At 42.7% G+C, this 22,564-nt stretch overlaps 1 protein-coding gene across 1 annotated transcript in view; it reads left to right on the forward strand.

Moving 5' to 3' along the window:
• Positions 1-22,564, forward strand: part of lig1 (ligase I, DNA, ATP-dependent) — a gene marked incomplete at its 3' end in the record, with an annotated part of 52,317 nt that overhangs the window by 27,353 nt on the left and 2,400 nt on the right. The window contains exons 18-23 of the mRNA XM_080502975.1: positions 5,225-5,320; positions 10,421-10,531; positions 14,949-15,020; positions 17,446-17,590; positions 18,100-18,182; positions 18,510-18,662. Coding sequence (XP_080359101.1) covers positions 5,225-5,320; positions 10,421-10,531; positions 14,949-15,020; positions 17,446-17,590; positions 18,100-18,182; positions 18,510-18,662 — 660 coding nt within the window. The remainder of the gene's footprint in view (positions 1-5,224; positions 5,321-10,420; positions 10,532-14,948; positions 15,021-17,445; positions 17,591-18,099; positions 18,183-18,509; positions 18,663-22,564) is intronic.

Below are 22,564 nucleotides of genomic sequence, written 5' to 3' on the forward strand. Positions count from 1 at the left end.
GCCTGCTGAATTTTGAATGCATATACCTTTCAGCTGTGTTCTGTGAGTTTGAAGTATTGCTCGCTCGTGCCTATTCTTTTAAGATAAACAGTAGTGCTGCTTCTAACCTGGGCCTGTGGGCACTGCAAGCTCCTTCTCCCACTGTGGGCTGGGGAGGGAGGGAGGGAGGGGGGTTGTGGAGGGAGTGAGAGGGAGACACACCACAGGAGACGGCGGCGGGAATGAGGAAATTCTGAGAGAGAGAGCCATAAAGAGACACACAGCAAGCGAGAGATTGTAATGTAAACCCCTCCAGCTGTATTGTTAATTTTGGACAGTCATGCCAATAAAGTGCCTTTGAACTGAGTTGAATTGAGAAGAGAGCGGAGCCGAGGAGGGAGAGGCAGAGACAGAGAGAATAGGTTGGATTCAGAGCGAGTGAGCCCTATGACGTCCTCCTCCTCTGTCTCTCTCTTTTCTCTCCCTGTGGCCTCACTGCAGTGGACTTTACCCCAAACAGCCAGCAGAGGGACTCGCGATACACCACTCAATTAACCACCACCGACCCCCCCCCACCACCACCACCACCACCACCGCAACCCCTCTCTCTTTGGGTGTGTGTGTGTGTGTTCAGATCTTGTGAGCAGTCACAGGAGATTCAGACTCTGCCTGCGTGACAGCCAAGGAATCGAGTTTGTGTGCTTTTTTTTTTTTTTAATAGATTTTACAAGTTTATACATCTACGATAATTTGAGAGGGAAGACAAAAGAAAATCCATACAAGCAATTAATTCATCCCAGCCCAGGCTTAAAGTCAAAAATACACCATCATTGTGGAGGAGAGCATGTCTTGGACAGATAATATGAGCGACCAGGCAAACTGAAAGAGGACAAACTCGTACCGTAATGTTTGATTATTAATGAGCTCCAGCTCCAGCTGCTCAGTGGAAGATTGTTTATTGAGCTCCCCAAAACCAAATACATGCTCCTCTGTAACCGTTACTCACAAATTAGCCTCAGAAGGGTTTATATTCCTCACTCGACTTTCTATTAGAAGCCGTGTGGCAACAATACGGAGAATATTAATGTCTGCATTCCAGTGATGTATTGAGGAATCTGAATGTGGGAGGAGGATTCATGCAGGGACGGAGCGGAGGGGGGGAGATCTGCTTGATAATGGGCTGACCTAACGTGTTTTACCCCGAGTTATGTCATAACGGGAGCAGACAGAATCTGGGACGCCTCGCAACATCTTAGAAAAAAGATGAGAGGATTGTCTGCTGCTCTCACCTACGCTGACTCCCCCTGAAATAATTCACACAGTCATTGATTAGCTGATGAAGAATGAGGATTTTATTTTCCCTCCGAAAAATGCCCACATTTTTTTTGGTTTGACCTTCAGAATTGTGAGTTTTCTCCCTTTGTGCGTTTTAACATCAAATGAAACTAAATATTAAAAGTGCCGGCGAGAGAAGCGCCGCTCTGATGCTGCAACTCCACAAGATTTCCCCTGCCATGGTATTGAACCGTAGGTCAGCGAGGGTTTTTCGAAAACGCTCAGAGCCCCACACACAATCACTGTCGCTAATTATGTGCATAAAACAGAAAAATAGAGCTAGCGGGTGTATAGCGATGTGCGCAAGTAAATTGCGAGGCGTTGTGCTGCCTGTGAGGACAGCTGCGTTGATTAAAACTGAGCGTATCTGTTCCATCAGACTGAACCACTTTGTGTTGGCACAGCTTGAAACTCCAGAAGTTGACATTAAGGCCGAGGGGGGGGGGATCTTTTTTCACTTATTTACCTGCTCATTTTGACATTTTGTTGACCCGTCAACTAATCTAGAAATCAACTGCCAGATGAATTCTGAGTTCCAGCGTCTGTGTGCTGCTCGCCCACGCACCGGGAATACAAATCTTAAACCACCCCGTGACCATGAATGCTTCCAGTGTCTGATATTTATTTTTTAAAGATGTTTTTCCGGGAACCATGTTTACTACAGGCAGAAACAGTTGCTACTGCTGCCAGTGTGCGACTTACCGATTACCAATACACATCACACAAAGTCATGAAAGGGGGCGTGCTGCAGCTTGGCTGGAGTCCAGCCCGTTGTCTGCTATCTCTCTATTTCAGCCCGTGTGATGACAGGCGGACCCGGCGTCCACCTCAAGCCACGCATCAACTCTGAGTCTTGAGTTTTTGTTTCCGCAACACCCTGAAAGTGAACAGCGGTGATAATCGCCTAATTTACGCCCATGAACCGGTGATAGTTGGAAAGACGGAAGAGAAAGTGTTGTCTGATCTTTGTTTAGTGTGCCCCGGTAATGTATTCCACCTACGCTTGTGTGTCCTGTGGCGTGGCGTCGGGTACAATAATCAAAGGAAAACAATGTTTGTCGTGCACGCATTTGGCAGAATTAATCACGAAAACCTTTTCAAAAAAAGTTTAACGTTTCCATGGCAACATTATGAAAACAATGTTCATTTACATGAAAATATCAGAACCACTGAAAACGATGTAGTTGGCATCCGAGGCCGCGATTTGATGCTGTTGGCTGTTTTTGTGATGAAGCCACGCTCGCAGAGAACAATAAGCAATAGACATCAACAACTGCGAGTCACAAAGGCGTTCGTGTCGACAGACGACCAGCTTGGATTATTACGGCGACTGTCAACTATAAAACTACCAAGTTTCAGGAGAATATGGCCTGGGAGTCATGACACTCTGGAGGCAAACATTGTTCTTGTTGTTCATCTACTGAGCATGTGTAGAATAAATCATTATATCGTGGTGCGCTCACAAACCTTGTCGTGTAGATGGGGCTTAAATTAGGGGGAATACAAAAAAATCCTTTATTATTTTTAGTGTGATCTTGTGCAAACAGACATTGAGTTAGATAATTTCTCCCTGATCTACAGCTTGAATTTGTAAAAGAGTTTCCAAAATGTTTGTTTTTTAATATTCGCGGCCTTGTGAACCTGCTGCTTAAATTTCGGGAAAATCGTTGTGTTGTTTTGTCCAACCCGCCACGAACCATCCACAGTTTAGTTTTTACAAACGAATGTCGGTCTGGTCCCCGTCCAACTCCATTTTGCTTCAAGTCCAATGTTAAAATTCATGACTGAACTGGAGTGAAATCTGGTTGATTGTCTGGCAACTGTTGCACCAAATGCAAGCAATTTAGACAAAAGTGGAGACAAATGTTTGTCATTCTTTTGGACGAGTTTTGACCCAAGTTCATGCAACGTAATTTGAAGTATTGGGCTGAATATAAGCCAATGTGTTCTGTTTTCTGAAGCCTTGTGAGTGAGCCGAATGTTCAACTCTGACAATATGATGACTTTAGGAAAAGGAACAAAACATGCAGAGTAACACAGTCCTGATTCAGTGTGATTCCAAGTTAAATTGTGTGTATATTCATGCATTTGCGTCTCCAACGAGACTCCAGTCAGGGTTTTTTTTTTGCTGATTGTTTCTGCAACATATGTGCCTGTCAAGTTGCCCTTGAGGTTTTTGACTTGTGACTCCTTCAAATTAACAAGTGTCTGCAGCTCCAACATCAGAATATCCATCAGTCATGACTGTTGAAAACAAATAATGAATCTGTCTGCTAATGCACAAAATCTCTTATGGAATTGACTGAGGTCAGAAAGGTCGAACTCTTTTGAGCCGAGGCGTCACATTTTACAACACATTTTAGTTCAGCAGCCCAATTTCGTCAACGGTAAAAAAGTGCCATAGTGACCTTTCAATTTAAACTGTAAAGATTTTCTATGTTGTGGCACAGAGTATATGTAATGAAAAGGTCTATATTTTTCACAAAATCAAACAATTGGTACTGAAAATGGCTATAATCTCAACAAAAAACCAATTTTAATGAAATCGTTTGGTGCAAAATAAGGTTAAATCCCCCAGAAACTTCTCATATAGCTCTTGCGTTATGGGTGTTTTTACAAATTCACCCTGGCAGCCTCACTTGTCGGGCAAGTTTTATCGAAATGAGGCAGCCATCTTTCATCATGAAATCAAATCAGACTTTATTTATAAAGTACTTTTTGTTAAATATGGTGTGGCACAAAGTGCTTCATCCACCCACATCCACCATTGTACATGCATATCAAACATAAGAAAGGGAATATATTTCTCCAAATCTACAATAAGTAAGAAGGGTACATTACTTAAAAGCCTTGTTAGAAATAAGTCTTCAGCCTGCGTTTGAAAAAATCTGAACATTCTCTGCAGCCCACAGTTTCTCTGGCAGGCGGCTCCATAAACGGCGCTGGAAAGCAGCCTGTCCGGAGGGTCTTGTATTAACAGTGGGAATGATTGTGAGACCAGTACCAGAGGACCTGAGGGTCCGCGATGGTTCAAGCAATAAAAGTAAATCTGTAAGATAAGAAGTTGCAATTACATTGTTTAAAAAAAACAAAAAAAAACGCCTTAAAATCAATCCTAAAAGACACGTGGAGACAATGCAATCCCTTTTAAAACCGGTGCAATGTGATCCGGCTCTCTGGTCCTCGTCAAAACACGACCAGCTGAGTTGTCGAGGCTGAAGGTGCGAGACCGGAAGGCATGGCGTTAAAGTAATGAATACAGTACAGTAATCTCTGTGTTGAGAGAAATGTGCAGACTCTAGACGTATTCCTAAGATAACAAAAAATTATTAAAACAAAACAAAACAAAAGGTTCTTCTTTTTTTTTTATAATAGTTGATTTCGAACATGTGGTAACAACAACTATGGATGAGTATTAAGGCTACTGCCTACAATGCATTTTTTGTCTTTTTTTCTTTAACCTCCGATTATTTTTAGTGGCTCTAATACTCCTCCATAAACAACAAAACAAAAATAATAACATAAAATATAAACATAAACATAGTAGAGCAAAGCAAGCCCAAAAAAAGTAACAGATAAAATAAGAAATTAATAATGGCCCAACATATCCAAATAGAAGCAGGAGACGTTTTACCCTCATGCTTTACATGTGGAATTAAATTGAGCTCAGATTTGAACATTACGCCCATGCTACTTTTAGGAACACTGTTTAAAACAAATTTCTCTTTGAAAGTTTAACAATTGGGTAGTTTGGCTGGATTGGAGCCACTTGTGGGTTGGTTCTGCCCCATGGGTCTCATGTTTGACACGCCTGCCTTGGAGTTTTTAAACATTCTATTAAAGGGAACCCCAAAAAAAAAAAAAAAAAAATCCAAAGCAAAACCTCAGTTTTTCATGTTCTCTCCCACAGATTCACATTCTGGAGAGTGGCGAAGTTCGGATTTTCAGCCGCAACCAGGAAGATAACACCAGCAAATACCCCGATATCATCTCTCGCATCCCCAAGGTAGGGAGGGGAGGGAGGGAGGGAGGTGTGGCTCTGAGCCACGATTCTCAAATGGGGGATCGTTATACACTTTCGGGTGTGTGCGTGTGTGTGCGTGTGTGTGTGTGTGTGTGTGTGTGTGTGTGTGTGTGTGTGTGTGTGTGTGTGTGTGTGTGTGTGTGTGTGTGTGTGTGTGTGTGTGTGTGTGTGTGTGTGTGTGTGTGTGTGTGTGTGTGTGTGTGTGTGTGTGTGTGTGTGTGTGTGTGTGTGTGTGTGTGTGTGTGTGTGTGTGTGTGAGAACAGCTAAGCACATTTATTTTTTTCTCCACCTCTCCTCCATCTCTTCTTTCTTCCATCTGTCACAGTTCCAAATCTCTTCCTCACCTTTTGCCGCAATTATTCAGCGCTACTTCGACTTCTACCTGAGTTGCCTAAACTTCCTCGACGTGTTCTTAACTTTGGAGTGCCGCTGCACGCAGGCTGTGCCAAATGAGCCGGGATCTGCTGGCGTGGTGAGCCTGAAGGAGATCGCCGCTACCTGCAGCTTTGGGCAGTTGGCTGGAGGTTATCGGAGCGCGATCCCGCTGAGTGTGTTTCTCCTGCTCGAGTCGGAGCAGCAGATAAATCTACATCAAGGCTGCTCGCTCCACTCCGTTTGCGAGACGTTTCGGGTCCATAAGCCTTATTGAGACATCGATAACATTAAAGTAAACTCCCATCTGGTCCGCGCTAATCGGGGAAGATTATTGGATAAGATAAATTCCCAGAATTGTGGAGGAATATTACTAATAGGTTCCTTGGTGAGGATTTATGAGGACATGAGTTGGAGCTTCAGCTTGTCGGGGGGGGGGGGGGGAGATGCAGGTGCTCTTGGTTTTTTCGAGGATGTGGAAAAAGGATAAACTTGTCTTATTCATCCATCTTTTCCATTTTTATAAACAGTTACTTCTGAGGTAAACTCGAACTTGTCTTGAGCTGACGTTGGAAATAAAGTATTTCAGGGGTCATACAGAGCTAGTACAGAGACAGACACTCCTGTGGTTAATTCACACCCCTATGAAAATGGCATAGTTGACTTGTTATGAGGTTTTTAAACTAGAACTGTGTGTTTCTCAAGCTTTCCTTTTTTCTAATTTCTTCCATTCTAATTAAACATTTTGGATAAACAGTGTTCATAACGTAATATTTTGGCTATTTTGAATGTAATTAAGCCAATTACACTTACCAATTTATTTACCAATTATATTAGAAAAGTTATTTTACAACCATTATCCTCGGTGATCATCCATTCTCATTTTTGATATGCGAGCTGCACAAAACTCGCAAACAAACCTTGTATTTCCACAAAGTGTAGCCTTGTGTATTTATTTATTTTTTTTACATTATTGCCTGCAGTTATTGCATTTTTTGGAGCTTTATTGCTATTTAATTTAATTCCACTTTGTCCGTGCGTTCGTTACACATTAAAAAGTACAACAAAAAAGTCAGTACAATAAATACATTGACGTAGAAAACTCAACATGTTGGAGAAGGAGAAGGTAAAAGCACAAGCTTATCAAACCCTGCCCCTCTCCAATCAATCTATTTGCGATCATTTTAATATTATTAATGTTATTATTGGCTTTATTACATTGAAAAAGGCCAACATTGTGACATTATTGACATGTGTTAAGTTATTTTCCATTATTATATTATTGGACGCTACCAAGAGGAAGTGAACATAATAAAATACAGCAAATTAATCTCAGTTGGTTAAAGTGTGACATTGGAGATTACCTGTCACATATTTAGTGTTGCCGGCGGAAAATGGAAGAGAGTAGTAGTTCTAGAAACAATCTTGCACTTCCCCTAAATCAAGTTTATTAGTCAGGTTTCTTTTTTTCCAAATTGTGAATGTTGGCTTGTGTGACCATACGTGGCTACCTTCAAGGTGATATCAAAGATGAGAATCTGCCAGTGTTGATTGTTTTTAATGTTAACTGATTTTTTATTTTTTTTTATTTTTTTATTTTTGTGTTAGCCTTTGTTTACCCAGTGAAGTTGCAAAGAACATATTTCCATATGAACTGATGTCTCAACCTTGTTTTAGTTTACAGATCACATATATTTTTTGTAGCTTTAGTGTGAAATCAAACCCTAGATAGTGTTATCTGGGCTCCAGCCAATCCAACATTGGACAATACATTCTGAATACAGTGTTTTTAGACAAACAAGATCCATGCGAAAGTGAAAGCTGTATAATATGACCCTTTTAAGGCTGCGCTTTGTGATGCACTTTGTCAAGCTGTCACTAATTAAACGCCATTTTTCCACGGCCGTAACCCAAAGGGGAGCGCGTTTCCCACCGCTCGACACGCTCCGGCTCTCCACAGCGGTCTGGCGCTGACCCGCCAGCACATTCTTCCCTGCTCTCATCATGGGAAAACCCTGCTGACTCTATTGACTGCAGGTGTCCAGTCCTCTCAAACTAATCAGCACTTCGCTGATTGGCTCAACCTTGTGCGGTTTTCAAAACGCCCCGACGTGTTCAGATTCACTGTGGGGTTTCGTGGTGTTCAGGGTTCTGTTGGTTTTTGTGGGGAGGGAGAGGGGGGGGGGGGGGGGGGGGGTGGTTTTTTTTGTTCTGTTTATCCTGCAGCTTGTGCATTTCCTGCTTTATGTTAAAAGGTGAGACTTGTCGCAGCTGGCATTTCCACCCGTGATAGCGGGAAGAAGCTTCTGTAACAATGTGGCCCGGGGACGCCTCTCCCGTCAACTCGCCCAGCTCGGCCAAATCAAAACAGCCAGCGCTTAATGTTGTTAATTATACCGCCGCTTTTTGTGCTTTTACGTGTCAAAATGTCAGCTGTGGGGGGGGGGAAAGGTCTCAGTAAAAACAAAAAACAAACCCCCCCCCCAAATTCATTTTCGGCAGAAAAACCAGCAGGAGGCTCTTGGAAAAGGTTTTGAAGCAGCTCCCATTGTGCAGACTTAAAAAATGTAAAAAGGAAAGCACAGTTCCACACAACAACAACATATAGAATTTTTCTGAGACTTTTTGGAGAGCAGATTACTTTTTCAGGGGTTAGAGTTGCTCTTGCTGCACTTATGGAGCAGCACACCTATAACAGGAGGTTAACAAAAAAAAAAGAGGCAAAAAATCACCTTGCTTTCACCGACTTCTCCCCTCTCACCCTCTTGTTTCATCATTTCTCCCTCCTCACATCACTCTCACTCAGAAATTCATCTCTGTTTATACCCACCTAACTTTAAAAGCTCCACGGCTCTTTGTCTCTCACCTCGCCGTCCACTTGTCTTTCCAAGTCTTTCTTATTCATCACTTCTTCATGACGCTTGTTCGTTCATTCACCTCTTCTTACTCTTGTCTTTTTTTTCTTTCTTTTTTTTGAAGCTTTAATTTCAGCTTTCTGCTCTGCACTCCTGACACCCCCCTCCCCCCCCACACACACACACACACGACACTGTACGATCAGTGCTCACAAACGTTCCTTCTCGCCATTTGTCTTTTCGCACACTATTTGCACTGCGATTTTAAAACAATTCTTTCACCTTTTTTCCCCCCTCTGCTTCATGTCATCGTCTTGCAACACAGTTTTATAACTTCAGCCAACCCCACCCCTCAACCGTCACCCCATTTACATAATTTTCACATGTTTGTGCCCCGCTTATGATTAAGGCTAGTTAATTTACTTGTGCTGTAAAGATAGACCGTGTCAGTTCTTGAAACCAGGGTCTTTATCTCCAAAAATCGATAACAGGGGTTTTTTTAATTTTCTGTGTCCTGTCTTGTGAGCATGTGTCCACACACTTTGTGAAAGCCATAAATGAACGTCGGCTGAGGGGAAGCTTCACTATAACACAGGTTGCCTGCATAAATTGGGTAGATTGCATTTCATAGCAACTTCATGCATTATTTTACATATTAATAAGTTAAAAAAAAAAAAAAACATTCTCAACGCTGCCTCTGTGCTTTATTGCTCTAAATCTAGAATTAATATTAATAAATGCACATTAAGACACATTCATTAATAGGTAAGTAATGAATTATTTAACCTGATTGCCTTATAAGTGTAACTGCTTGTGTTTTGGCACATCAGCCTTGTTTCCAAACAGCCTATTTACCTTTTTTTTTTTTACCTTTCCTGTCAAGTCTGACTGGACTTTTCTGATTAACACTTAGTGTAGTGCAGATTGTACATTTAAATGGTTAAAGAAACCCAGATCGGATAACTCAAATGGTTTATTGGCTCAGACACACATGAACCTACTTTTAGGGTCATATGGAACAAAAAAGGTGGCAGAATCTTTAATATCATGTTTCACATTGCACTTTTCCCAACTTTACTATTTAGTCCGCCTCCGCTCCTAAAAAAAAAAAACCCAAAACACTTCTACTTTTACTTTTTTCCAGTATTGAGTATTTTTTTAAAAATTGTATTTATTTCCTCCTCGATCATGGCCAGTGTAATCGGCCCATGAGTTGAATACTTCCGTTTTTTTCTCTCCTCTGCAGGGGAATAACTACGAGCTGCCAACGTCTTTCAGTTCAAGCAGGAAAGATAAGCAACAAACAAACTGCAAAACTGTTGCTGGTGAAGTTGTTTGGCTTTTGGCACCACGTGGGCATCGTCCCAAAAGAGGGGGTGCGTGAAACAGTTTAGCGGCAGGTTGAATAGAACTGAATCCAGCAGCAGAAACGGCGACCTGACAGTGGCAATAAATGTAGGAGATTAAAAATAAATAAATAAAAAAAGTGTTGATGTGTTGGCTTCCAAAGAATTTGGCAACAAATTGGGGGCATCTGCAGGTCCTGAAACGGCATAAACACGTCTTGAAGTTGACTGCTTGTCGTCATGCCTTTTTTTTTCTTTTTTAAAAAGCTACCAAGTTAAGTCTTATACCGAGTTAAAAGTTTGTTGGATTTACTTCAATGGGCTTTTTCTTCCCTGACAGTCTTGTGTTTGCCACAGCAGATGTTGCCGATACTAAGACAGGCTTTTTCATCCATAAAAGCCCTCCTCGATTCTCTCATCTCCCCTCCTGAGTATAATCTCTTATCTCTTTATTTCATTTATTCTTACTCGCATCTTTTTTCTTTTTTTCCCCCCCTCCTCTCCTCAGGTGAAGAAGGACTCTGTGGTGTCCTGTGTCCTGGACTCTGAGGCGGTGGCCTGGGATCACGAGAAGAAACAGATCCAACCCTTCCAAGTCCTCACCACTCGTAAGAGAAAGGTGTGTATTGAGGGAAAATTTACTAAGATGTTTGGGGGTGGGGGGGGGGAATGCCTGCGGTGCCATGAAGTTAGAGAGTGGTAGATAATAAGAAGGAGTGAAAAGGTTGACGAGTGAAAACAAGACACAGAGATAAAGACTTGGAAGGTGGAGGAGAGCGAGATAATGGAGTGAAATGATCCGGCAGACTGAGGGAGATGGACGGAGAAAGAGCAGACGGGGAGGGGGGGGGGGGGACTGATAAGTGGGAGACCGACGAGTCAAATGGATCGAGAAGAGAGGAGGAAAACGTCAGATTGCAAATGTCAGCAAGGTGTTTATTCAGTTTTGATCAGAATAACGGCCTCTTTCCACTACACCAATCACATCAGTGTGAAAGCGCTCCTTGTACCTCGTCTATTTGTATGCACGATGACACCCTTTTAAATTAGGGAAGGAGAAACCAGAGTGCAAGTATGAGGAACACAATGATGAAAATGCCTGAAAATGATTATCTTGATGATGTTTTTTTTGGGTGTGTTTTTTTCCTTTTTTTTTTGTGGGGCCTGATATTGTTCCTGCCACTATAAAATCATGATTATTTGTAATGATGCTTTGATGCACAAACTGATTGTGCGTCCCCTCTGGCATTTAGTAACATCTCAATTGTTGTCACTTCCACAAGCAGGCCGGCTGAAATGAAAGATTTCAGATGAGGAGATGAAACCCGATATGCACTAATTAAACATCATTAATGAGCAGAGGGAGGAGGGGAGTAATGAGGGAGCGAAGAGGCGAATGAAGGAGGGCGGCGGCAGCATCGGGAGAGAAATGTTTTGTTTTCTACGTCTGTAAAGATGGCGGAGGGGGGGTCATTGGAGAGGCTGCTATTTAAATTTCCTGCCCCGTGTTGATTACTTCTATAGTTCCTCCTGCTTTGTAAAAGTTAAATTGAAGTAAAGTTAAACGCATCACTGATTTAAAACTGATTGCATCATGCAATACAATTCTGAAATGCTGATAAAAATCTTATCAATAAAGTTAAGCATGCGAATAGAAAATTGTAAATTTGAAGAGGGTGAAATATTTAGCATCTTGGTTTTTTTTGTTGGTTTTTTTTGCATTTTACAGATTGTCTATCTTTTTAGGACTTGTACTTTTCGTATGATAAATAGAATTTTTTTTTTGCCTTTAGCAGGTTTTCAGACAAATATTCTGAAACATGAAATGACTACAGCCACAGTTTGCGCGCACTCTAGAAACACAAAATCAACAACCTGAGGTTGCTGCTAAAAGCGTTGAGCTTAAAAGTACCACTTTAAAGACTGAAGTATTCTTTATGTCAAGTCGACTCAATTGTATTTATTTAGTGCTATATGCGGCCGTCAACTCGGGGCACTTTTCCAGAGAGAAACTTAACAATTGCACATTAGCAAGAGGAGGAGATGGTGGACAAAGAAAAACTTAGACTTTACCAGTCAAATTCCCAATTCCCACTTCCTATCTTATCCTTCCTATCTCAACCATGTTGGATCAGTTTGCCAATTATAGCACGCTACCACCAGTCAAGAGGCTAAAATGTTGAATATCAACACATAGGTTATCGTTTTGTCACTATAGACGTTAAGGTTGGGAAAGTGTGTCATCTCCAGAGAATCCACAGGCAAAACCAAGCTGATCCAAAGCTAAACATTCCAAACACTTCAGTTTGAACTCCACGTTCACAGATTAAGACTGTTATGTCTGCCGGATCCATAGACGAGTAGCAGACCAGAATAGAAAATGTGCAGTCGTTAAATGTATTTACTGTACTAATGAATACAATTGTCGGAATTAGCGGCAGCGACTAAGAAGGGGGCGGGGCTGAGCCAAAGGTCAATTGGTCGATGATGGATTGGCGTCATCCTCTGACATCTTATTATAAAATGGTTGTTTTGAAAGTTTGAGTCACTTAAAGTGAGGCTGGAAAGAAGTGCTTCGTTAACTGATGAATTCAAAAAAGTGCTTCCAAAAAAAAAAAAAAACGGCAGCAGCACACCTACACACAAGTTACTTGGCAAGTAGACTGTTTAAAGCATTTTAGGATAACTCGCTTGAGTTTTATTTATTTATCTATTTATTTATTTTCCTACATGTATGCTGGTTCCGTATTTTCTGCCTCTTCACGGGGAAATCCACGGGGTTTTCACCTCAAGGCTCAATGATGGTTTGATATCACTTCAGATGGGATGTTCCCACTTTTGTTGTATGTTGTTGATGAGCTGAGTGATTCGTTGGGAGCAAATCTGATGGCTTCCTGATGGCATTCAGAGAAAAACAGAGCTATAAACTCATTTAGTACCTGAAACTTTGTCAGAATTAAGACTGAACAAATGTTAAATGCGACCAAATCCAACAACACCTGAGCCATTAATGTAAGCCTATGAGGTGTCTTAAACCTATCACATTATAACCACTGGCCTTATGTTGTGCAGATCCACCATTCTGCTGCCATAGCAGCTCTAAACTGTAGAGGCCTGGAGCTTTCAAAGCTTTTCTGTGGTATCTGGCAGTAAGATGTCAGCAGCAGATCCTTTAAGTCCTGTAAGTAGCCATGTGGGACCTCCATGGATCAGACTTGTTTGTCCAGCACAACCGACGCAAGCTCAGGAGATGTGGAATTTACTTTGTGTCAGGGTACGGCCCACAGCGACAGCAATGTGGACAGAGACAAGCGTCGGGCTTTCATAACCCCCCCCCCCCCCACTGAAATCTCTTCACTCGTCGAGGGATTTGAGACTTTTTGTCATGAGCTCATTTCTCTAAACCTGCAATGATGGCCTGAGGAGATTCTTGTTTCTGGAAAAGTCTGCAACAGTGCTTAGGCAGATGGTGAAGATGTCGCGTTTCCCAGCAAAAACCTCTCTGTGTCTGCCGGAGCCTCCTGCTCCACCCTGTGGTTCCTGGTGCCACGTCTTTCCCAGAGAAGTGAGTCACGCGCAGCCAGAAACTCACGTGATGTTCTGGGTATTCTGACAACTTTTTATCAAGCCCAGCAGTCTGAGCTCCGGTTGTTTGTCTGTTGGATCCACGTTAGACAGCCTCAGCTCCTCATATCTATCAGTGAACCTCGAAAATCAAGTTCTCAACTTGGACCACATTAAATAGCTACCATTTGAGAACTTCCGTACAGAACTGCAGTTTTTGACTGATGGGGGGGGGGGGGGGGGGGGGTTTACACATCAAACTTTGACGGCAGACTGTTCTCTTATTGTAGAATACATTCCAGCCACTAACAGGTGCCATCATTTCCCACCAAAATTTCCGTGGTTTTTTTTCCATCAGCTGTCTGTAGTCCTAATGTTGTGGCTGAATGGTGTAGACTCCTCATGTCTACGTTTACAATCGGTGGGCTCAGAATGAATTGCTCTAATCATTTAGCGGCATCACGACTAATTGCCGCCATGGTGATTGCTTTCGAGTTGAAAAGCTCTGCAAGTGTTTACCGCGAATTGAATTACAAATTAGTAAAGATTTCTACTGGCGAGACAGTTCTTCAAAGATACCCTGTGAAGATTTTTCTTTTTCTGAAAACAAAGTCTTGTTTACATTCAGCGTTGGTCGTCGGTAATATCCTCGAAGCTTCAAAAATATGTCGAGTGCTTTTTTGTTGTTGTTTTTTACACCCCCCCCTCTGACAAAACTTGTGCAAAACCACTAGTCAGCCTCTGGATTTGAATCTGTCAGTTATGTCAGTGCTGCTCTTCATGGCACGTTGCTGCAGCCTGTCAATGAGCAGAAAGTGTGTGAGATTATGGCGAAGACTGCGCGCGGCGTTGGACTTGCAGGCCCACCAACGCTACGAGTTACCTCTAAAAGCATTGATTCACTGTGGCCACACGCTCTCCGGGGGCCTGTTTAAATCTTTGCAGTGCAACCTGATTTACTAAAGTGCTACTCTGAAACAAACTCAAAGCTGGAAAGAAAGGATCTCACAAACAAAAATAATGGATTTGGAAAGAGTCGGTGCAGCTTGATTCCAGGAATTCAATATTGCCCGAGTGCTCGAGAAGAAGTCGTGAAAATTTTGACACGGTGGAACAAGGCAGAGTTGAGGGTGCGGAGACCAACTGGAGGTAAACAAGAGCCGAATAAATAGGATGTGCTGCCAAAAGAGGAGCTGGAGAAGTCGAGGAGGTGAGTAAAGATAGTTGAGCAGCAGAAAAGTAACACCCGGAGAGCCGGGCGAGCGCACAAGGATCCGCGACGCCGTTAAAAGGTTCGTGGAGGATGGATGGTTAACTTTCAAGATGAATGGGAGGCGAAATCAAAGCACTCTTTGCAACAAGTCCCAAGGTTGGGTGTAGCGATTTGTGAATAAGATGTGTGTATTTGCATATTTCTGTCAAGGGAGAAATATTCAAATATCTCCCGTGTGCGTGTCGATGCTTCTCAACAGGATGTGGATGCCTCTGAGATCAAAGTCCAAGTGTGCGTCTACGCCTTCGACCTACTATATCTCAACGGCGAGGTAAGGCTGGGTGGCGGGCACAAACGCGTCCCGGGGATCCCTCTCTCAAAATGCACCAGTTGTCACTTTAAACCCGGCGCGTGCATGTTTATCGTTTTTCGAGCATATGCGTGTGCTTGTCGTCCCGCTGAGATGTCGGCGCCGTCCCTGAATGCCAATGATGTGGTACGGAAGGCTGTAACGAGATAATGATTCTAATGCTCATTGTAATTCTAGTCAGTGTGTGTATATACGTGTGCGTGTGTGTGTGTGTGTGCATCTTTACGAGACTGTTTGCACTTTTTGTTGTGTGTTTGTAACTGTTGACTAAACGCATCATCAGGAGTGTCTGTTTCTCCCAATATGAAGCGGCGTTTTTAAAGCTAACGGTTTTAAAGCCCACTAAACAAAATGCTAATTAGCGAGTGCTCTTTTTTTTTTTTTTTTTTTATAATCAGCCTCCGCAAAGCGAGTAGTCCCAAGTGGACGGAAACAAAATTACATAATTAAAAGAGCATCAGTGACTCTTAAAGCTGAGCCATTTCGTTGCTACTTCCCCACTTAAATATGACATTTATTTAAATGCGACAATTTAGTTTTTTGTTTGGCCGTCGCCTTTAGTTTATGTTGTCCTTCCTCTTTATAAATGGGAAACGTGAAGGCACCCCCGCACCCTGCAGTCCTTGTTTTGTCCTGAGTGGGTCTGGTCACCTATTCCCACCAGATGTCTCGCTGTTGAGGCTGAACCAACCAGCAGGAGCTGCAGTAGCTACCGGAGGGCTTCAAGGTTATGTCCTTGGCTTGGTAGTTGGTTTATTTTTTTGTTTTGCTAATTAAATGACCCGATGAGACGCATACGTGGCACTTTTTGTTTGTGAGGCTCACTTTTGCCGAAATCTCTGCAGATATAATTTCTTTTTATCTGAAAAAATAAACTAAACAAAGCAGAGATTATACATGTTGCTCAACACCCAACCTGATTGAAATAGAAATAAAAAGTGAAATAAATACATCAACGTAAGTAAGAATAAACAAAGTTACAAGAGGCAGAAAATAACCACTACAAATTCTATATTTGCCATCATCAAGGTATTTCCTATCCTCTATACAAATATCCAAACTTGCAATCAGGATAATTACAAATGAATATATGATAGAAATAACAGAAAGAAACAATATGAGCTATAAAAATAATAGGTTACAACTTCTATATGCACATGTCTCCATACATAAATCCACCTCTACAAATCTGACGGCAGACATATTCCCTGTGATCAGAACCTTATAATGCAGAAACAATGGCAACAATGACATGTGACACTGATGATAATAATTTTCAGAAACATGGCTTGCGGCATACATGCATAACGCAGATTTAGAACAGTCCAAATATTGAAACAAAAAACACATTTGAAAGAGAGTGGTGTGGGGGAAAAAAAAAACATAATTTCTAAGCCATTGCTGAAGAGATAAAAAAAATGGATTTCACAGCTGTGCATCGAGGCCTTTGATCCTGCCCGACCGCTAACGGCGGTACATCTGTGCGACATGTGTACCCGACGCCCTTTATGCAGAACGGCACGCCGGCGCTGCCCGCGCGTATGTCGCCATGTCAAAATGCACGCGACAGGCAGAAACTCTCCAGAAGAGGTGCAATCATTGACTTCTTGGCCGGCTTGGCGACGCCACACCGCTGCAGTCGGTGTGTGTAGGTATTTATTGTGTGGCTGCTGCAGGCATCGTCTGACACGTGTCAAATTCTAATCTGTGGCGCTGACAGTGTGCTGTACTTTGCACTTGTAGTGGGAGGGGGGAAAAAAATTGACATGAAAGTCCAATAATGTTGGAAATGAAATCCCACTTGAAGTTGGTCTCCACTCTGACAATTTGTTTCCCGGGCTTCAAGATTTTTATAATTGATGCTCAAGCAAGGATGCGACCTTTGTTTTGGTGACAGCACACAATGCCTTTAATATGACCTTAAGTGCCTTTTCCTTTCATCTGCTGCTTATCTAACTTTTGGCATAGTTTGACACATTTTTACAATTTTCTTAAGTTGTTTTTTTTTCTTAATGCACAAATTCAAAATGCCCCCAAAACTACAGTAGGTGGGTAAAAAAAAAAAATGTGTTCACTAAGATTGCAAACGGTAACAACTGCCTGTGCTTTGCAGGTTTGAGTTTGTGTGTGTGGGTGTTTGTATGTGTGCCCAAAGCGCGTGTGTGTGCGTGTGTGCGCGTGTGTGTGTGTGTGTGTGTGTGTGTGTGTGTGTGTGGGTAGATAGTTGAGGTGACATTTCATCCTTGTCATTGCAGGGCTCCAAGCTATGAGGAGGAAATGATTGTAATGATGCAGTTTTGCCATTTGTAATGATGTGTGTCTCCGTGTTTGTTTGTGTGTGTGTGTGTTTGTGTGTGTGTGTGTGTGTGCACGCACGCACACACAGTCCCTGGTGCGGCAGCCGTTGTGTCGGCGTCGGGCTCTGCTGAGGGAAAGCTTCTCCGAGGTGGAGGGGGAGTTCGTGTTCGCCCGATACATCGACTCCGACAACACAGACACCATTGCCGAGTTCCTGGAGCAGTCCGTCCGAGGTGTGTGTCTGTTTGAGGACTGCACACACTTTTGTCCCCCCTCCCCCATCATTGCCTGTCTATAAATTTTTGTGTGTATACTTGTTTCCTCCCATCATATCCCTGTGTGCCTTCAACCTTTTAGTGCGTGTGTGTGTTGTGTGAATGTTTCACTATAGCCGTGCCTTTGTCTGCTGCCTAAATTGTGAAAGAGGTGTGTGTGTGTGTGTGTAGTGGAAGGTGTGTATGTGGTTCCCTGCATAATATGTTAGCACCACAGAGACGGAGCCTGTGAAATGTGTAATTGAATTTTATTTTTTGCCCTGAGTGTGTCTGTTTATGAGGTAGATATGAGTGTACGAGCACTGTGTGTATTTGTTTTGTTCTCCCGTGTCCTTGTCGTGTGTGTGTGTGTGTGTCAGAGGGAGAAACAAAAAACCTTCCATGTATCGAACAAGATAATCTCTTCATTTCCTTTCTGCACAGCGAGAGCTGTTTTAGTGTATTAATGTGTGTGCGTGTGTGTGTAGACTCCTGCGAGGGCCTTATGGTGAAGACTCTGGAGAAGGACGCCACATATGAAATCGCCAAACGCTCTCACAATTGGCTCAAGGTACGTTCATACGTGTGATGTTGGTACACTTTTTTACACCTGATGCTCGCAAACCATGGAATGACGCATTGTTCCCATGATAAACTCACAGCTTCACCTCTCCATAAGTCCAATGGTTTGCTTTCTCATAGAACCATTCAACAGCTTGTTGAAGTATTTCCGCTCGTGCTGATTTCTAATTTCTGGAGGACAAGAAACTTTTTTTTTTTTTTTTGCATTTAGGCCTCGTTCACACCTGAACTGATTTGCACTTTTGAAGCATGATACGACTGTAAAGAACATCCAAAATACTTTCTGTTTCTCATGCTTCTGCCCTCCATTCTTCAGTTGAAGAAGGACTACCTGGAAGGAGTCGGAGACACAGTGGACCTGTGTGTCATCGGTGCCTATCTGGGTAAAGGAAAACGAGCGGGGACGTACGGCGGCTTCCTGCTGGCATGCTACGATGAGGAAAACGAGGAATTCCAGTCCGTCTGCAAGGTTTGTGTGCGCATAACTGTTGGGGAAATGTGCGACTTCGCAGGTTATGTGACAAGCTTCTTCCTGCTGTCAGTATTCAATAGAGATACATTTTTTTTTTCTTTTTGCCTTTTGAAAAAGATTGACAATGCACACACTGAATAATTAATTAATAAACCAATTAACAAGTTTGTCTTCATGCAAACAAGCAGTTATTGTAGACAGGAAGGTTATAAGGTTTTCACATTTTCCAGACCAAGAAAGGAGATTAAAATGCAAAAGAACACTTTCCAATTCATTTACGATTGTTGTTTCTCAGGCATTTAAACTGTTGTTAGGGAGGACTTGGATACAAAAAAAAATCAACCCTTATTTCAGGCCTATTTCCAGGAAATCCGGTGTTGCAGTTGAATCCTACAGTTTAAAAATGTTAATTTCTTTAATTGCATTTTGTCCTGTTGTATTTGATGTACATGGAAGGGTAAACAAAGCAAAAGTCAACCTATCTGTCTCCTCTTGTAAAGCATGCAGCCAATTTTCACCTCAAAGAAGATATAGTGCGTCATATTTATGCATTAGAAGGCCCTGAGGGTTTTGTGTGTGTGCTCTCTTGTTTCTCGTCGGCGCCGTATGTCTTTCAGATGGTTTTGTTTACGGCGCTCCCGGGGATTAGTCGGGTGCAAAGGTTTCTGTCATCATCCCTCCCGTGTGTTTGTGTGTCGTATGTGGACGCTGGGTTCGTGCGGACGCTTCTAAACTGTCTTATTTGCCCTTAAAGTCTGAATTGTGGCCAAATACGTGTCGAGCGTGTCCACATACATGACCACGGGAACAAGCGTGTTTGAGATAATGAGTGTGAATCTCCACCCCCAAGCATAAAGTCTTCCATCTCCATTTAGTTTTTTTTCTTCTTCTTCTTCTTCCCTTGTTACAACTTTTATGTCTTAATCCATGGAAAAGGGGATTTAGCGTGCAGGGAGTTAACACACATTCTCCCAAGCCTCCGCTGTCACACACACACACACACATTCACACCTGAGAGCTCATTGGACACACCCACAGCGTGATGCTTTCTGCCACGGGCCGCTCCAGTGGAGCCAGTAGAAGTGAAAACCCACCATTGGATAACTACGTTAACTTTTCAGGCAGATGTTTGTGGCCCATTCACACTTTTCCCCCCTTTAGTAAATACAATTTTGAGAGGATTTTTTTTTCTGTCAATAGAGTGGCAGACATCATATCTGCACACTTATTCCTACTCTCGCCTCAACCTTACAAAGGCCTTTTCTTTTAAGACTTTTTTTTTTCTTTCTTTCTCCCACACAAGTTTTATTTTACTCCCGTCAGCGTTTTCCAAACTTTCAAGTCTTCACCTCTAAACCGGCGGCCGCTGATTGAACCGCCGGGTCCCCTCAGCATGGCCCTGCCTCAACCAATCGCACCTGCTTTTATCAACTCTTAATTCACACTCTCGGGCTCGGGAGTTCGGACACATTTTGTAGGGACTTTCCAACTCCCGATATCAAATGAAATCGAAGCCAGTACACCCCGGTTATGTGCGAGCAAACTTGGCAGTGACACACTTTGCAAGTTGTGCCGTTGTGTCACCTCCCCCGTGCTCGGCAACTTCTTTTCAACAAAGATATCCAGAAAAGAAACTGCTTCCTTCATACCAAGCCAAAATGAGTTTTTCTGTCACTTGTCAATTTTGACATCATCTGTCTGACACTTTTGTTACTCAAAGGTCAAAAGTAGCTTTGTTGCCCCCTTGGGGGGGGGGTGGTTTGCAGCTATGCCAGACAACAACAACGTAGTAGTTGTGCTCAAATGAGTAAGACAAAGAATGAAATCCATCTAAATTGATCCATCTTTAAGTGGACAAATCCATCCGTCTTCTATGCGGCTGGATAGGCTGGAGGCAGGAGCGGCTGGAGCCGATCCCAGATGACACTGACCAAGTGATGACTAAACTAAAACTAATTATACTTTAATAATCCCCTTGGGGAAATTCCTTTTTCCACATTGACTCATCCGATTTCTAGAATGTGGTGGGCAGCCACATTAAGGCTACCCGGGGAGATGATCATGTTCAATGGTCACGATCAGAGGCACACAGTGGTGAAACTCCCACTCCGAAGTCGGCTTCTCTAGCTCTTAGGCAACCACTTCTCTAAGACTCGTTTACCCAACATTTCAAGTGAAAAAGCATTGTTTTTGCTTTTTCAGTTCAGAAAAGGTTTGTGCTTACACAACACATTTTTGAAAACAATGTCCGTTTACACAAAAATGGCAAACACGCTGAAAACAATGTAGTTTTTAGAGAACATTCCACACATAAACATCGACAATGGTGAGTACACAGACATTTGTATAGACAGACGACCAAGTTGGATTGTAATTGCGGTGACTGTCAACTATAAAACTACACTGGCATCACTGGATTGTTGTTAATGTCCATCTACTTGCACATTTGCAGAAAAACAATTGATTACAGCCGTGGTGCACATGCACAGTCTCAGTGTTTCTGCCGCCTACACTGAGACGAAGTCCTGAGTGTTTTCAGAAAAGTTGCGACAGGGCATTTTTGAAAAGCTCCACCTTGGAAGCCATTTTCAAAAAGTGGCTCCCTGCAACATTGTCGCGTAAACAGACACTCAAAGCGCAATGGGAGTCTCGCGTCTTCACTTGAGAATCTTCAGTGGCCCTGTTATCTTTGGACTGTGTGGATAAACACGCACGCAAAACATGCAATCTCTGTATCGAAAGGCCCCCAAGCCCAAACTTAAACCTCTCTCCCCAAATTGATAAATTTGCCTTAATAAAAAACAAGTCGATCCTAAGCCATCGTTAATCCACCCAGTGGGATATTTCAAACTGTCTTCTTAATATTCACACATTGTATGTCAGATCGAAACAAATCACAATATTTTGACACGTAACAGAGCGAATAGATGATGTTATTGTGGTTTCTGAGTACATAAAAGTCTGCGTTCCCACACACACCTCAACGACTCAAATTCTCAATAAATATTGACATCTGTGATGGTCGGATTTATTTCGCAGTCTCAACAGCTGATAAACAGCATCGCATGCCTCCTCTTCAGTCCTCTCTGTCTGTACAGCAGCCTGTCGAGAACAATATGGCCTGTAGGTCGTCCGTGCAGAATCACTGGAGCTGCAAGAAAACCGACTTCAAAACACGGTTCCAGCCATGTTCGCTAAATCCTCACGTCTTAGTGTGTATTGATGTAAGTTGTGGCGCACATGTTGCATCAGACGCGGGTGAGCTGGACGACTACAAGAAAATACACCCCAACTACCAAAAAGACATGCCATAAGCCTCCCGCAGCACTTCACACGTTCCTCGCAGTTAAGAATGTATGCAATGTCACCGCTGAATCCCCCCCCCCCCTCCTGCGCGCCATGTTTGATCTCCCTCTCACTCCTCAATGTCAGCCGTAAAACAAAGGCAAAGAAACCCCATAAAAAAAATAATCTTGTTGTCCTTGACATGCTGCACTTAAGGAAACCCTTGGATTGTGAGTCTCTGCAGGAGATTAAAGCAGAATTTAACCCACATCTCCAATGTCCCACATGTAGTTTTAACTGCGCAACTTGCTGAAATGTCCTTGAGTGGGAGAAACCCCTCGCTGATTGAGCAGCAAGGCTGCTGCTGGATGGCTGTCCACACGGCTCATGAATAAAAGGACATGTGGAATAAAACCGAAAAGAAAGCAGCGTGGTTGTGGCAGTTCCCGTGATTAAGTAATTTTTACATGCATGTCTAAAGGCAAACAACCTTTTTAAAATGGGCAAGATGGATTATTTACCCCATTATTTAACATGCATTTGTGGGATGAGGAGCAGAACTTGGGCCCCATTTACAACGTATCAAGTGAAAATGCATCGTATTTATTGGTTTT

The sequence above is a fragment of the Blennius ocellaris genome (genome assembly GCF_963422515.1).
Source record: "Blennius ocellaris genome assembly, chromosome: 10".
In the NCBI taxonomy this organism is placed as follows: domain Eukaryota; kingdom Metazoa; phylum Chordata; class Actinopteri; order Blenniiformes; family Blenniidae; genus Blennius; species Blennius ocellaris.